This window comes from Buteo buteo, chromosome 20, assembly GCF_964188355.1.
Source record: "Buteo buteo chromosome 20, bButBut1.hap1.1, whole genome shotgun sequence".
Lineage (NCBI taxonomy): Eukaryota > Metazoa > Chordata > Aves > Accipitriformes > Accipitridae > Buteo > Buteo buteo.
The window spans coordinates 16,535,286-16,549,295 of NC_134190.1; the positions used below are offsets into that span (position 1 = coordinate 16,535,286).

General features: G+C 39.9%; 1 protein-coding gene across 1 annotated transcript in view; it reads left to right on the top strand.

Annotated features, from left to right (window-relative positions):
• PIGN (phosphatidylinositol glycan anchor biosynthesis class N) overlaps window positions 1-14,010 on the top strand; it is a 107,491-nt gene that overhangs the window by 2,543 nt on the left and 90,938 nt on the right. The window contains exon 2 of the mRNA XM_075052265.1: window positions 13,120-13,379. Within this exon, the coding sequence (XP_074908366.1) occupies window positions 13,153-13,379 (227 nt within the window). The 5' untranslated portion in view covers window positions 13,120-13,152. The remainder of the gene's footprint in view (window positions 1-13,119; window positions 13,380-14,010) is intronic.

Genomic DNA, 14,010 nt, shown 5'->3' on the forward strand with positions numbered 1-14,010 from the left:
GCTTAACTCTTCTTCTAAAACTGAGCTACCTGAAAGAATCTTTGTCCATGTATGTTTATTTAAGACTAACTTTTACTTCCTTTCAAAAGAAACTTTATGGAAGTTACAATTTTTATGTTTATCTTCAGACCTTAAAAATTGAATGTTAGTGCTTTGTAAACTCTAACCTCAAAAATATTTTGATATTCTGCAGGAGCTGAATAACGCACATGTTGAGATTCATAATGTTGGTAGTTTGTGCTTACAGACCTCTGCCATTTCTCTGAAACTGTATCGGTTTTAAGGGCACATTTTTTAACGAGAATAGATTGTATCAGTAGTGAACAGTTATGTGTGTTAAGTACAGACATAGCTTTACGCAGAGAAACTGACTTTAGAAAGACTTTCTTAAATTGGGATTTGAAGTAAAAGCAGTACAGCAGTGTGAAGGGGCTCTTGGAAATATTTTCAGCCTCAGCAAAAATGTGATAATGTCCCATGAAGTCAGATGAGGGCCTGAATTAAACAAAACAAAGGCCCCAAATCCCTTTGAATCAAAGTTTGGCTGTGTTATTCTACTCTAAAAGTGTTGTTTTGAAGCATTACGGTGAACAGTGGATATTTGGATGCCTACCATCAAAAATACAGTGAGCAAACACACTCAGAGCCTAAAGAGTGATTTAGAAAACTTGTTCAAGCTTCATGATGTGTGTATTATGTTTTTGTGAGAATGAATAGATAGGAAAAAATGCTGTTACAGTTGAGTGAGGAGACATAATTTGGGAATAAAAGATATGACCTTTTATGACACCACAAACACTAAAGTATTGAATTGCTTGGGCTTTGTTCTCCCTAGTCTGGATGATGGAGTGTGTTGTCTGGAAGTGTAGGCTGCACAGAAAGCTGCTCTAGAGGGTAACAGACCGCTCTAAGATGGTATGCCTTAGCATGCTGCACCATTGTGAAGGACAGAAGGGAAACAGTAACCCGAAGTGAAGTATGAAAATGATCATTATAAAGTCATTCTTGAGTTCTGAGGTCTAAAGGTACTAAATTCAAATGAAAAGCTGTTTTGGCCTGAATTTAAGTGTCTCGTATTGAAGCTTTGTGAAGGTCAAGACAATTAAGGCTTGATGTTGAAAAGATCTTATTTATTCCTATCGCTGCAGAAGCATGGGCCAGCTTGCAGAGATGTTGCTGTGCTGATTCCATGCTGCTGTTCTGTGCCTTTGAGGGTTGCCTGCTTCACCTTACTCCTCTTCAATTTAGTATTTGCACAGTTTTGCAAAAAAACCCCTTGTATTTTCCTTATACTGCCTGCTGTTCTTCAGTCATGTTCAAATATAAGGGGAAGCAGGGTAAGAGAGATTTGAGATGGCCTATGGAGGAGGTCATGCAATAAACTATGGTGTTAATAAAAGGAATACAACTAGTGTGAGATGCAGGCTTTGGAGAACAAAGTAGGAGTCTGAGTTCATGCTTTGAACGTGCTGAGTTAGCACTGTTGCTGGGAGGAGATGCAGTTGGCAGATGGTGCCAACACAGAGGTTTGTTTTGGGAATTAGACTGGGGAACTAAACTACAGCAAAGTTATCTTTACTCTTCCTTCCCTTTTTTTTCTTGAGGTTATTTTCAGTTGAATTCATTCTCCAGTCTGCTTGACTATACAGTTGTACAGATGGGTGTGCCAGCCCAAGGAAGAGGTTTGGCATGGGAATAAGTGGGCAGGAGCAGAGAAGGACAGGACAACTCTCTGCAGCTGTACTGGCTTTGTTTTCCTTGCAGTATTTGTGACTGTGAAGACCTCAGACATGCTTTTAATTACAAGCAAGTTTCTGCAGATGGTAGGGTACAGGTGAATAACTGCTACACAGAAATGAATAATAGACTTTTTCTGTCATCTCAAAACTAGCTGGTTGTGTCCTTCTTGAGAGCAGATACTGAGATAGGTAGACTTTGCCTTCGTGTTCTTGACATGAAACTGTATTTAATGTCTGTCTCATAATAGTAATTTTCATCTCTTTGGAGTCTTCTACCTATCTGTGTTGTATCGCTCCCCTCTTTTGCCAGCAGAGAGATCAGGAAACTACAAATGATTCTCCATCTTTGGGGGGAAGATGTAATAGAAGAACTGGAGAGATATTGCCTATCTGTGTTTTCCAGGTTTCTGGGTCTCCAACAGCTTTTGTTTTGCTCTCTGAGCTTTTTTTCTACAGTGAAGCTATTGCCATTTTTTTGCCAAAAAAAATTGAGCGGTAGGGAGCTTTCATTTTAAATCACCAGGGCCCCATATTGCAAAGAGGCAGAATACTGATTGTTTCCAGGAATCATTTCGTGGCTCTGTTAATTACTAGAGTCAGTCAGCAGCTGAAAAATAAAGGTGTCTTACAGAAATGAAAAGTGACTTGACTTTGTCTTAAAAACAAACGTAGGCTCACAGGCTTTCAGCAGAGGGTGTTTACAAGTTGATATAAATGTTAACGAATGTTAACTATTCTGTTAATAGAGATTGCTGTTGGAGCAAAAAGAACTTTATTTTAAAGTGAATGTAAGTATTTCAGGCTGCAGTAACTGATAATCTGCATGGGTTTTGTGTCTTATGCACACTTAGGAAAGTGCTTTATATGTGAACACCTTGCAGCTATGGCTGCTAGTGGAAGAGTTAAAGAGAAGCTGACTCCTTTGCATAAAGATTTCTTACTACACCTCAAAGTATCCTTGGACAAATACTGTATATACTTACATTGCTAGCTGAGAACTTTGATGCTCTCTTGAAGGTAATATAATCCATCCTTTTGGTGTTCTTCTGCACTTTACAACTTGGCTATTGCAATTTTTTTTTTTCAGTAGTTTGTTTCATTTGGTGAGTGAAGGAATTCGAGAATTTTTTTCCCTTGTGCTTCTTTCTTTATGACGAAGCAATACTTCCTGGCGGCATGTTTTCAGGGTGGGATTTCCCCGGGACTCGGTCTCTGCTGGTGCCGAGTACAAGACGATGGGCTGCGTGGGGCCGGGAGCGGTGCAGGACCCTGGAGAGCGCCCGCCTGCCGCCGGGGGTGGGGGGGCGGCGGGTGTCCCTGTCCCGGGAGGGCACCGGCCATCGCTCCCCTCTGGGCTCACGGGTTCTCTTCTCAGCCGCGCTCATCGGTGAATTGTGTCGCGTGGTGCATCTCCGATTTGGATTGCTTTCCTTGTGTGTGTTCACCTCAGGCTTTAAGAGAGTTTTTGTTCTCGGTGGGAGACTTTTACCTCTATCTCTGTCAGCTTTGCTGTGAACTGAAGTTTGGTATGTAAAGATATATAAAATATCAATTATGCTAGCCAGCTGAATAGTATTCAGTTATACATTATATTCAACTGGCTTGCATAATTAAGTAGTACTTTTGAACTCAAAAGCTTGGAAGTCCTTTTTTTAGAAAAATGCTTTTGGAAGGGTGGGACCCTATTATTTGACTTATGTATTCCTTTTATTGAAAGTTATTGTATTGAAATTTATTTTGAAATTTTGAAATTGTATTGAAAATTATTACTGTTTGGTTAGAAGGTTGTCTTGTAGTCCTTTTTCACCTTCAAACTGAAGCTATTGGCCAATTGGCATTCAGAGGCTTATGTGCAAGATTCAACAGATTGGCTTGTTACTATTTGACATAATTCCTGTTTATTTGTAATGGTTGATATTGATAAGAAAATGTGACTTAAGACAAACAACTTCTGTCAGCTTGTTTAAACCCTATTCATACTAGCTTCTATGGAACATACTTTAAGCACTGTTTGTTTGTCAAAGGCTGTTTTCTCCTCTGTGTGTATACAGAATACATTTGCAAGCTGGTTTTGTAAAGCTCGATGCAGCTGAAATTTCTTTTTCCATCCCTTTCCCTGAGTGCTTCATGTTATTGTTTGTTGTATGACTTTGAAGAGTTTGACCCTTGTCCCTTTTATAGCTAAAGGGAAGAACTGTGCTGCTTGTATTGGTGCACATGCTTTATTGCATAGTTTTAGTGCAATTTCTTTGAAAACATCTCAGGGGGCTTTCAGCTTTCGTTTGTCAGAGAGGGCTCCGATGAGACAGCAAGATTGCTGTGGCAAGCTGCCTTCCATGTGTTTGCATTCTCTGAAGTGCCACTTGCCTCTTGACCATAGCAGCTGTGGAAGTCAGTGTGCTGGGTTCTGTTAGACACTCTCAGGTTGACATTCTTTCCCCAGAAGTATCCCATGAAACTGGTAACATGAAAAAAATCTATCTACAAGATCTCCAAAAAGGGCAAGAAAAAAAATGATAAAAAAAATTCCTTAATTTTTGCAAGAATAGAGAAATCTGAGTAATGCAACACACTTGGCAGCACAAAAAGAACTAAATAATCCATATTGAGATGAAAATATCATGTTAAGCTGTAGAACAGTAGTGCTTGAAGAAGACTTGCTGATAGAGTATTGTTGAATGACTCAGAAATTAAGAAATACCCAAGAGGATTTGCAAATACCTCCTGAAAACAGGCATAGGCCCCCGCAAATGCTGCTGCCCAGTGAAATAGCTGATTTGGAGCAAAACCACTCAGGGTTTATTGTTGCTGGGTTTTGCTTTTTCTGAGTTCTGAATTTCTAGCTGCCTGCATACTGAGCAGATGTAATGCTGAATTTCTACTTTTCTTTTTTTTTTTTCCTCCACTTGGCTAACAAGTGTTACCAAAGGGTGATGCCCTTGTTTTCTCTTTCATGCCTCAAAGCGGTCATCATTTCTAAAAGAAGTACGCTTGTTCTCTTTGTCAGTGCTGTCCTGTTGTCAGTGTTGTTCTCAAGTATGTTTTTGTGCCTGGGAGATTAGGGATATGATTTCCCGTGTTTACAGGATAATTCAGAGAAAATTGTGTGGGCTGACATTGGGGTAACTGATTTGCAATACGTTCAGGTATTAGGACACTTGATGTTTTATTGGCACCTTGCAGGCCATAGTTAAATTTATGCTTGAAAAGTTTTGGCAAAAGAGACTTTTCTAGGCAGGCGGAGTAATTTTGATTATTAAGTCATGTTAAAAAGAAAATTAAATATTCTTTGAGCTCTTTGCCTCAGCTTTGGATGTGCTTTACTGAACCACATTTAAAATTTAAACCAGATGTCATTTGTTGTTATAATCCCTAAAATGCTCAGTGAAGATGTTGAACATTAAATAATTTTAAACAGATGGTTTGAATTACAAAAGCCACTTCAGTGCAAGAGCAAGTGGAAATACTGTAGTTGCAGTTTCATTGTCTGGCAGAGCATGTTATGCCTCCATAGAGAAAGAGAATGAAATTTTGGAAAGGAGGAAAAGGGACTGTATCACTATCCCACTTCTATTCATAGTATGATTATATGATGAAGTCAAGATGAGGATTTGGGATTTCTTAAGTAGGATGTAAAGATATGAGAGAGAGTTACTCTGAGACTGGCTGGCAAGTCTCTTGTATAAATTATTTTATGCAGTCAATAGGTGTATGTGCTGTGACAGCAGGAATGACTTGATTGCATTTCTTGACTAGTGTATCTCTTTAAAAATCTAAATTAGTGAAAGAATAGGGTAGGGACTGCTAGTACAATCTTAGATGATGTTTAACTGCCATACCATGCAAAATACTGTCAGTTAGACCACACGACTTCCACTTTGCTCCCCTGCCCTAAGCAAAAGGATTATTTTTTATGTACGGACAAATTGTACAGTCACTACTTTGACAGTTTAAATTACAAAATGCACAATGCTGTTTAGTTGAAAAATGTATTCGTCAGCCAGAAACATTGCAGACATTCCTGTCTTATTTCTTTTTTCTGTAAAAGATACTTAGCAAGGCCATTGATGCTTATTGAAAATGCATTTCCAATGGATTTTCTTCATCTTAACCAACAGACTTGACAGTATTAGTGAAGCATGGTCCCTCTAAAAGAAATAACTAATTTATCTTGAGCTCCCTGTCTTGACACTTTATTATCCTTAAAAAAATATTCCTGCCAATGGGGCATATTCCGTGTAGTATTTTCTGTATGTTTTATTGCTTATGTGAAGAATGAAAAATATAAAAGGGAAATGTTACATTTCTCACTAAGAACTATATTGTATTGTGGTACAAGTACAGTTTTCTGTGCCTCATAAATAGTGCTGAGAGATTATAACTTCAGAGGAATGCAGTTTAGATGTAGGTTACTTTGGGAAAATGAGGGCTGCACTTAATTATGTCAGCTCTCCTGTTAAGCACTGAGGAACCTGATCCAGCTTGGGGCTGTGGATGTAGCTTCTGTGGCATGAGTCAAAAAAAAAGAAGGGGGGGAAGTCTTGTCAGCAAGTTACAGATCAACTTGAAAAGAGGGAAAAGCTCATGTGAAATAAACTGCCTGTTTCTTGTTTCTGATGGTTGGGCTTCAGTGGCTCATTGCAGTTGACTTGCTCCTCTGCCACTGTCACAGTCTGGGTGTTTTAGTCCTTGCACTGACATGGAGGAACTCACAGCTAATAGCAGGATTTTTTGGTATTGTTTTGATAGGTGCTAGTACAAATAAAGAGAGGGTCTCTTCATCCCATCTGCCATTAGCTGAACTTCCTGTATGAGGATTCTGGGGAAAAAAAACCCCAAACAATCCCCCAAAAAGACCAAAACCAAACCAACCAAAAACCCCTTCTCTAATACGTGTGAATCACTTTATTCTGGAAAAATAATTAATTGCAGTCAGGAGGTCCTTGCTGCTTTTCTTTCTTTCATCTCCTAGACTTTAAGAAAGGTGTCTGATGGTTCTGCCTTGCTGTCTGTCGGAATGATTGCTCCCCTGCATCTGCTTGCTCTTTTCTCTGCTCGTGTACAACATCCAATAAAGTGAGAAGCTCTGAAGTCTGCTGAAGCCCCTGCCATAGCCAGGGCAGTGCTAATTTTCTACTTGCTCTGTTCATGTGGACAACTCATATTTAACAGGCAGCGAGTGGCTTGGTGGATCTTTAGTACCTTTCTGTTAAGGATCCAAAAATGGTCTTTATTTAAGAATCCATGCCAGCTTTGTGGTGTTGGCTCCAAATTGTTTGAACAAAAAATACCTTACTGGGATAGCTTAAGTTCTGACATACTGGAGGTTGGACAGTATCAGTATTAGCTCTGTATTTAGTTTAGGAGGCAATGACAGAAGGAAAAAAATATAGAAAGAAAAGAATAAATATGAGTCTGATACATAGCTTACTAGTTGGGCTGAGTCTGTAGGGAGGTGAATTGGCTGTCTGAACTGTATTATAACAAGTGATACATTTGGATGGACAGTAGGAAATGGCATGTGGCAAATAGGTTGCAACATGCTCCTCTGTTATCTACAAGGCTAGAAGCTTCTTTCTCTTCTCTTGGTGTGATAGGCAATGGCTTAACAGAATTAACTAGAATAATACAGTCAGGATTTGGGCAAAGCTGGCGTGTTGCTTTGTGAAGGTAAGGACTGTGGGAGGTAGTGCACTAAGTCACTTGCTAAGGGATTGCCTGGGAAAGTATCAGAGGACACAAAAATGCTGAGATATCCTTGGCTTAAGTTTTCTTGACAGAAAGATGTAAGATATATTTCCAAGTGACAGTTTGTTAATCCACTTTTTGGATGGCTAGGCACCTGAGGGCAGAGACATTTTTGCACTAGTAATAAATAGGTCTGGCTCCTTGTCTTCCAAAATGAAAAGGGCTGTGCGTGTTTAATACATTTCTGTTTTTCTTCTCTTGATGGTCTGTGGCTTTTGCTTGTTCTTATAAGCTAGAGTTTAATCCACATTTTTTCCTTTTATCCTTGTGATTTCTTCCTTTTAGCATGCCTAGCAAGGCTTCTGCCTTGAACTATGAAGCACCAGGCTCTACAGAGAAATGTGCTCATGATGACCACTGTAACAGAGGGGGGAGGAGAAAACTAAAGGACTCTATTTTCCGTTGTGTGGTATCCCCTACAAGCTGGATTTCATTTCTGTATCTCATGTGAGATACAGAGAAATAGTATATAGAAAAGCATGTTTCCTGCTAGGGCAGATACAAATACAGTGCTAGCTGTGCTTTCTCTGTGCCCAGAAGGTATGAGAGTAGACACTATACGTTTGAGGGATGGCTGAGCACCCAAATTTTACTGGGTTAGCTACTCTCTCCTTTTCTCAGCCAGAAAAGCATGCCAGAAGGCTGCTGGGCACCAAGGAGTTTGATACTGATGCTTCCATTTGCAGCTTCTGCTGATGCCAACAGGCCCGTCAGAACATCTATGAGATCCTGTTCAGCCTCTGGTTCCCACATTGGATCTGCAGGTTCAGACTGGCTTTTGAACCACCCTGTCAAATGGTGATGCAAAAGCACAAAGGGGGAAGAAAAGAGGAGTGGAAGACATCTCTGTGTGGCAGAAGACTCAGATGAGTGAAGATCAGTGCATTTTCAAATTTAGAGGTGCTGTCAACTGGTTCCAGCTGATCCTGCACTGGTGGTGTGGAGGCTGACTGCAAAGTGACATCCCTCTTTGGACTTGCAGTCTGAGACCTTGCATTGCATCTTTGAGAACACAGATCAACTGATGATTCCACTGCTCTTGGAAATGGGTGGGGGGAAAAAGGTGTAATGCTAGAGCATATCATAGGCAGAAAAAAGCCAGATGTGCCAGGAGATCTACACTGAGGTTTTCACTAAATCTTCTTTTTCTGACTCATGAAGATTGTGTCCAGATCTTGTAAGGAAAAGGATATTTTCAAGATAAATATTAACTTTCCCTCTCCATAGTGATGGCCCCTCATGCAAGAGTGCAATGGAGGAGAGATGACCACAAGTATCCAATTTATACTTGAAGTTAGAGATATTAATCTTTTTCTTCTGTTCGTGCCACGAATGCTTGTAGCTGCAATTACACAGCACAAACGTTGCTTAGCATTAATCCTCCTTTTCTATGGAGGTCCATTCACAAATCCCAGAGGTCCCTCTGTCTTTTACCTTCACTGTCTTCCTTGATGATTTACCGTTCAAGGTTCAGTGATCCATGGTAAAGCAACTTTTAATACTACGGTTCTGGGGGATGGATGGCTGCTCCAAGAAGAGATGTTTTTTCTCTGTTGCCTTGGCATCCATTGAACTAATGACTCTTCATATCAAGTAGCTAGAAATGGATGGACAAAATTATCTTGTTGCATGGCAGAATGAAAGGTGGTAGCCCATCCTAGATTTAAGGAGCTCCAATACCTGCAAATGTGAATTCAAGTGACTTTGGCATTCCTAATTAGGGAAGAGGGTTGTCCTCCAATTTGCAGGACATATATTTTAACACCTGAAATCCGGAAGTTTACAATTAAATGTTGATAGTGAAATGCTGGTAGTCTGGCCTTGTCAGCTCTGTTGGCCTTAACTTAGATTGTAGCTGGGGTGACTGCTTTATCTCTCTTCCTAGGAGAGATAAAGCACCCTCATTTTTCTTACCAGTGTAGGTGCAAACTGAAGAAGACTTCTGAATGGTACCTCTGATGCTCTTTTTGATTTCTTTGACTTCCTGTTGTGCTGGCTTTTTTTAGTTAAAAGAACTCTGTGCTGTACCAGTTGGTAGCAATTCAGCCAACACCTGTTTCTGCGCAGCAATGGATCACTTAGACAAGCTCTTTCTCAAACTGGTTTTTATATGGGAAGGGGCCATTTCAGCCTGTTGTTCAACTGTCTTCCACCCATGTCTGTCTTAGACTGTAGTACCTTTAAATTCAGAGGGGCTAGTGAAGGCATTTCTTTGACAGGGAATACTTTACTTCATTAATATCTGAACCTGTTTGTTTCCAGATGTATTTGTCAGGTCTCTGATAAGTAATTTTGTAGTTCAGTGAATATGAATGACTGAATGTATTATCTTGGCTACCGTTTTGTCTGCTGTAGGGTGGCTCAGAACCTGGTCTGTACACATAGTGGTTGCAGCGTCTGTCACAGGCAGTGTGCCTGGGGGATCCCTCTGGCTGTCTTCAGTCTCTGGGAGAAGCTTTCTGGAAATTAACTTGCCTGTTTTCATTCATCTTGCCGTACCTTTTAGGCAAACTAATGTTTCTGTATCATGGGTGAAAACTCTGCATTCAAGGACCCAAACCTTGCCCTTCCTCTGAGCACTGTCTCCCTTTGAGAGGACTAATGTGCATGGTCATTCTTTTACTTTCTTTTCTGATACAGTCTCATTGCTATCCTTTGTCAGATCTTTCCTGCCTGCCCCATTCCGCTGTTAGAGAAGAGGATCTCTACAAGAAATGTTATCCATGTGCCTGCTTGCTTGTCTTTCACCCTTCTTGACAGTCAAATAGGTATCAGTATCATGGGCTGAGAAGAAATGGGGGTGTGCTCCAAGTGGCACAGCATGTGTTGAGAGGAGCTGACACCGAGATGGGAATGGACCTGTGGAAAGTTGGGCCCAAAAAAGCCTGGGTGTTTGTCCTACAGGGGTAGAATGGGTGCTTTGGTTTGGAAGTCCCAGAGAAACCCAGGCAGTGATAAAGAACTTCCTTTTCCATTGAAAACTAGTTACTGGAAACATTTTGTTCTTCCATGATACTTTGGATGTTTGAAGAGGATGTATTTCGCATATCAGCTGTCTTAAATGAACTTTAGGCACTTTGGGCTTGCAATGACCAAGTTGAGTTGTAACTTGGTCAAGATGAAAAGGTGTAGAAGGTCACTGGTTCTGTAGAATTGCTGTTGACTGTATTTAAACTTTGTTTGTTGGGTTGGAGCCTTCTCTAACCACAGATGAGTGCTCTTTTGCAACACCTTGCCGAATAGCTTAGTAGTTTGAAAGCAAGACTGCCCTTAGGAAAGAGCACCAAGTGCCATTCTGGCATTCAGCTGAGATGCAGTTAGGAGCTTTCCAAACACTTTATACCTGTGGGAAAGTATTTGTAAGCCTGAGGATAGGATGCTCTTCGCAGTGGTATGTCACAGTGATGACACACCAAGTCATGCATTAAAGGAGCAACGTAAGCTAAGCTAGAGGCAGAAGGAGGTGCTCTGGGAGCTGCCTGTCTTGAAACCTTCTGATGGTGATGAGCAGTTGGATGTGTTGTGCCCAGATGAATAGTGTAATGTAGTCAAACTGTGGTTGCAAAAGAAAGTATGTTTGGTGGGGTTTTTTTTAATTAATTCTGTAGATCACTATAGTCTAAGACAGCGTTCAATCTGAATTGTGTTGATTGCACTCTGCTGCAAGCAAGGGCTCAGGCCTGGGGAGAGTTAAAGCAAAGAGAAATAGCTAGTGCTGAAAACAATTAGGTTACTAATACTTTCATTAGAAGAATTTAGAATATGTTAAGCTATAGAAGTGTAGCACTGGGAGTGTACAACAGCAAGTATCTGATTGAAGTAACTGCTTTGTTTATTAGGGTGTTCAGTCTCATCAGTTTAAGGCATGAATAGTTTGGATTCTCTTATCAAACACAACTATATCAAAAGAAAAAGCCCTATGGAAAATAAAACTGATTGAATAAAATGAGGTCTGGTGTTCAACTTAATGGTATTTCTGTGGTTTCATGTATTTAAATTCATGCAGAAACCCTGAGTACTTAAAAATAAAAAAATAAACAAACTGGTATTTACAAATATTCCAAGTCTCTCTTGGAATCTCACTTGTAGACACAGAAGCACATAAGTTCCTGATTAATGAAAAGTTTTTGTTTGATCACTTAAGTGTGACTACTATGTGTCTCTTTGAAATGTTGTATTTAGTTATCTTGATCTTGTTATGTGGTTTTCTCTCCAAATCTCAAAAATGAGAAATTACTATATTAATGTTTCTGATTAGGACTGGAATTGTTGCATCTGTGTTTGAGTAGGGAAAATGGGTGGAATTGGAAGTTATGGTTAAATTGCATACAGATCTGAATTTTCCTTGCATTAGTAAATAATAAAAATTTTGAAAGTTAATATATATTTTTAGTATGTGGGTTTTTTCTCTGTTTTTCTTGGCCCTTTAGAATTTTTATTTAAAAATATCTTTCAGAATTTTGATCAGTGTTAAGGTTATGTGGTAGTGAAGTCTTTTTTCTTTTTTTGGTAAGAATTATAGTCTTACTGTGCGGTGGCTGCCTGTGTCTGTCCAGCTACTGGAATTCTGTAAATAGCAAGATAAACATATATATTGTCATTTAGAAGCACTGACTAGATTCTGAAACAAAGAGTTTCTTTTAGAGAGAGGTGTGTATTTACATAGGTAATTGAATATCTGAACCTTCCAGGCTATTAGGAACTTCTGTTTCTAAACTGGTGAGTGGGGGTGTTGTTTTGTTGAGGTTGATAGTTAGCTACTATTTAAATAACTAAGTTACCAGCCTGGACAGACCTAATAGTACTTTGTCAGAACTAAGCCTCATTCAGGCTCAGATCCCACACTTACCTGAGTCAATATAAATATTTGCTTTGCCTTCAGTAGGCACGAACCCCTCAGTACATGTGGTAGACTTGTAATTTCCAGCATACATGCTATTAAACATATTTGTATCCCTAACCTGACTTAAGAGGATGAGAGGGCAGAAAAAACATTTTAAAAGGGAATATAATTATCAATGAAACAATCTTTCAGCTGTTGTGCTTTTGTCACCTGTTTTAGAAGAGGAATAGTGTTCTGCCCTCAGCAAAGCATCTTCATTACTTTAAAAGAAGTTTTCTGTTTCTAGGCAGAATATAATGAGCCCAGAATTGATAGTAAACTTAGAAAAAGCAATTTTGGATGGATGTTTGCTATAGGATGGCTTTCCCTAGCTGTCTTTTGCTTGTATTTGCCTCAACATACCTCAACACTGTCATGCAATCAGCCGGCAGAGGGTAGTATCTTCATGGAGACATTGCATTGTCTGAGTCTTCTGTCACTGATGTAGGTAACAAAAAACTGCTGAATATCAGACAAACTGGCTTGATTCAATGGTCTTTTGAAGCCATCTGATACCCCACTAAACACCAGAGATGAGTTGCTGAGACATAATTACTATCTGAAAGTCTGAATTAGCCATGCAGTGACTTTTGACCAAAACTTCTGGGGAAAAAGCTTGTTGGAAGCAGAAATTGATTATGGATCCTGGATAGTGACTGTGGTTATGGTACTCCCATTCTATAACAAATGAAATAAATATTGATTCTGATAAGTCTCATCTGCCTAACTATTTTTCTCACTCCTTCTCAGTGTTGGACTTTGCCTTGCCAGCCTGCTGTTGCCATGGGTATACCAGTCTTCATACTCGCTGGTCTCCTTGTGCATTTTGTGTTCTTGGTCTCCATTTTTGACATCTACTTCAGCTCTCCCCTGGTTCATGGTATGACTCCTCAGCAGACTCCACTGCCACCTCCAGCAAAACGTCTCGTACTCTTTGTTGCTGATGGACTGCGGGCAGATTCACTGTATGAATTGAACAGCAACAATACATCCCAAGCACCTTACTTGCGGTAAGTCCATCTGAAAACTCTACTGATGCAAAAGATTTCACTTCCAGAGGCAACTCTATGTAAGAGAACAAGAGAAACGATGGCAACTGTGCTGGCTTGGGTACTGCCTTTCCTCTGCCTTTGAAGTAACAAGCCTTGCAGAAATGCATGAATTTGAGTTGGTGTCCCTTGTTGTCAGTAAAGCTGCTAAACCATGAACAGAGTAAATTGAGTCAGTATTGTCCTCTGAAAACTACAGCTAGCCAGTAACAGACAGGAATGTGAACTTTCTCCATTCACATCAGCATGGTATCAATTCTGAAGCCTAACAGAGTCGTTAATTTAAACTGCTTCCTGGATGTTCAGTTTAGGACTAGTAGTTCATTAATGTGCTTGTCTTCTAATTTGAAGCTACTGATGAAGCTTTTTAAGGAGTGATTAAAAAAGATGGCCTGAATGGATCTAACAGCAGGCTGCCACTTCCTATTTGTTCCACCCTTCCTGCATGCGTGACCCTGCTGCCTGTCTTGTGCTCTCTAGTGTGTGTCTGTTTAATGGAATGATTTGGTTTAAGATTGTGAAAAACTAGTCCTGCCAAAAAAGTGTTAAAAGTCATATCCTTGAGTGCTTAAAACTAATTTTCACCAACCTT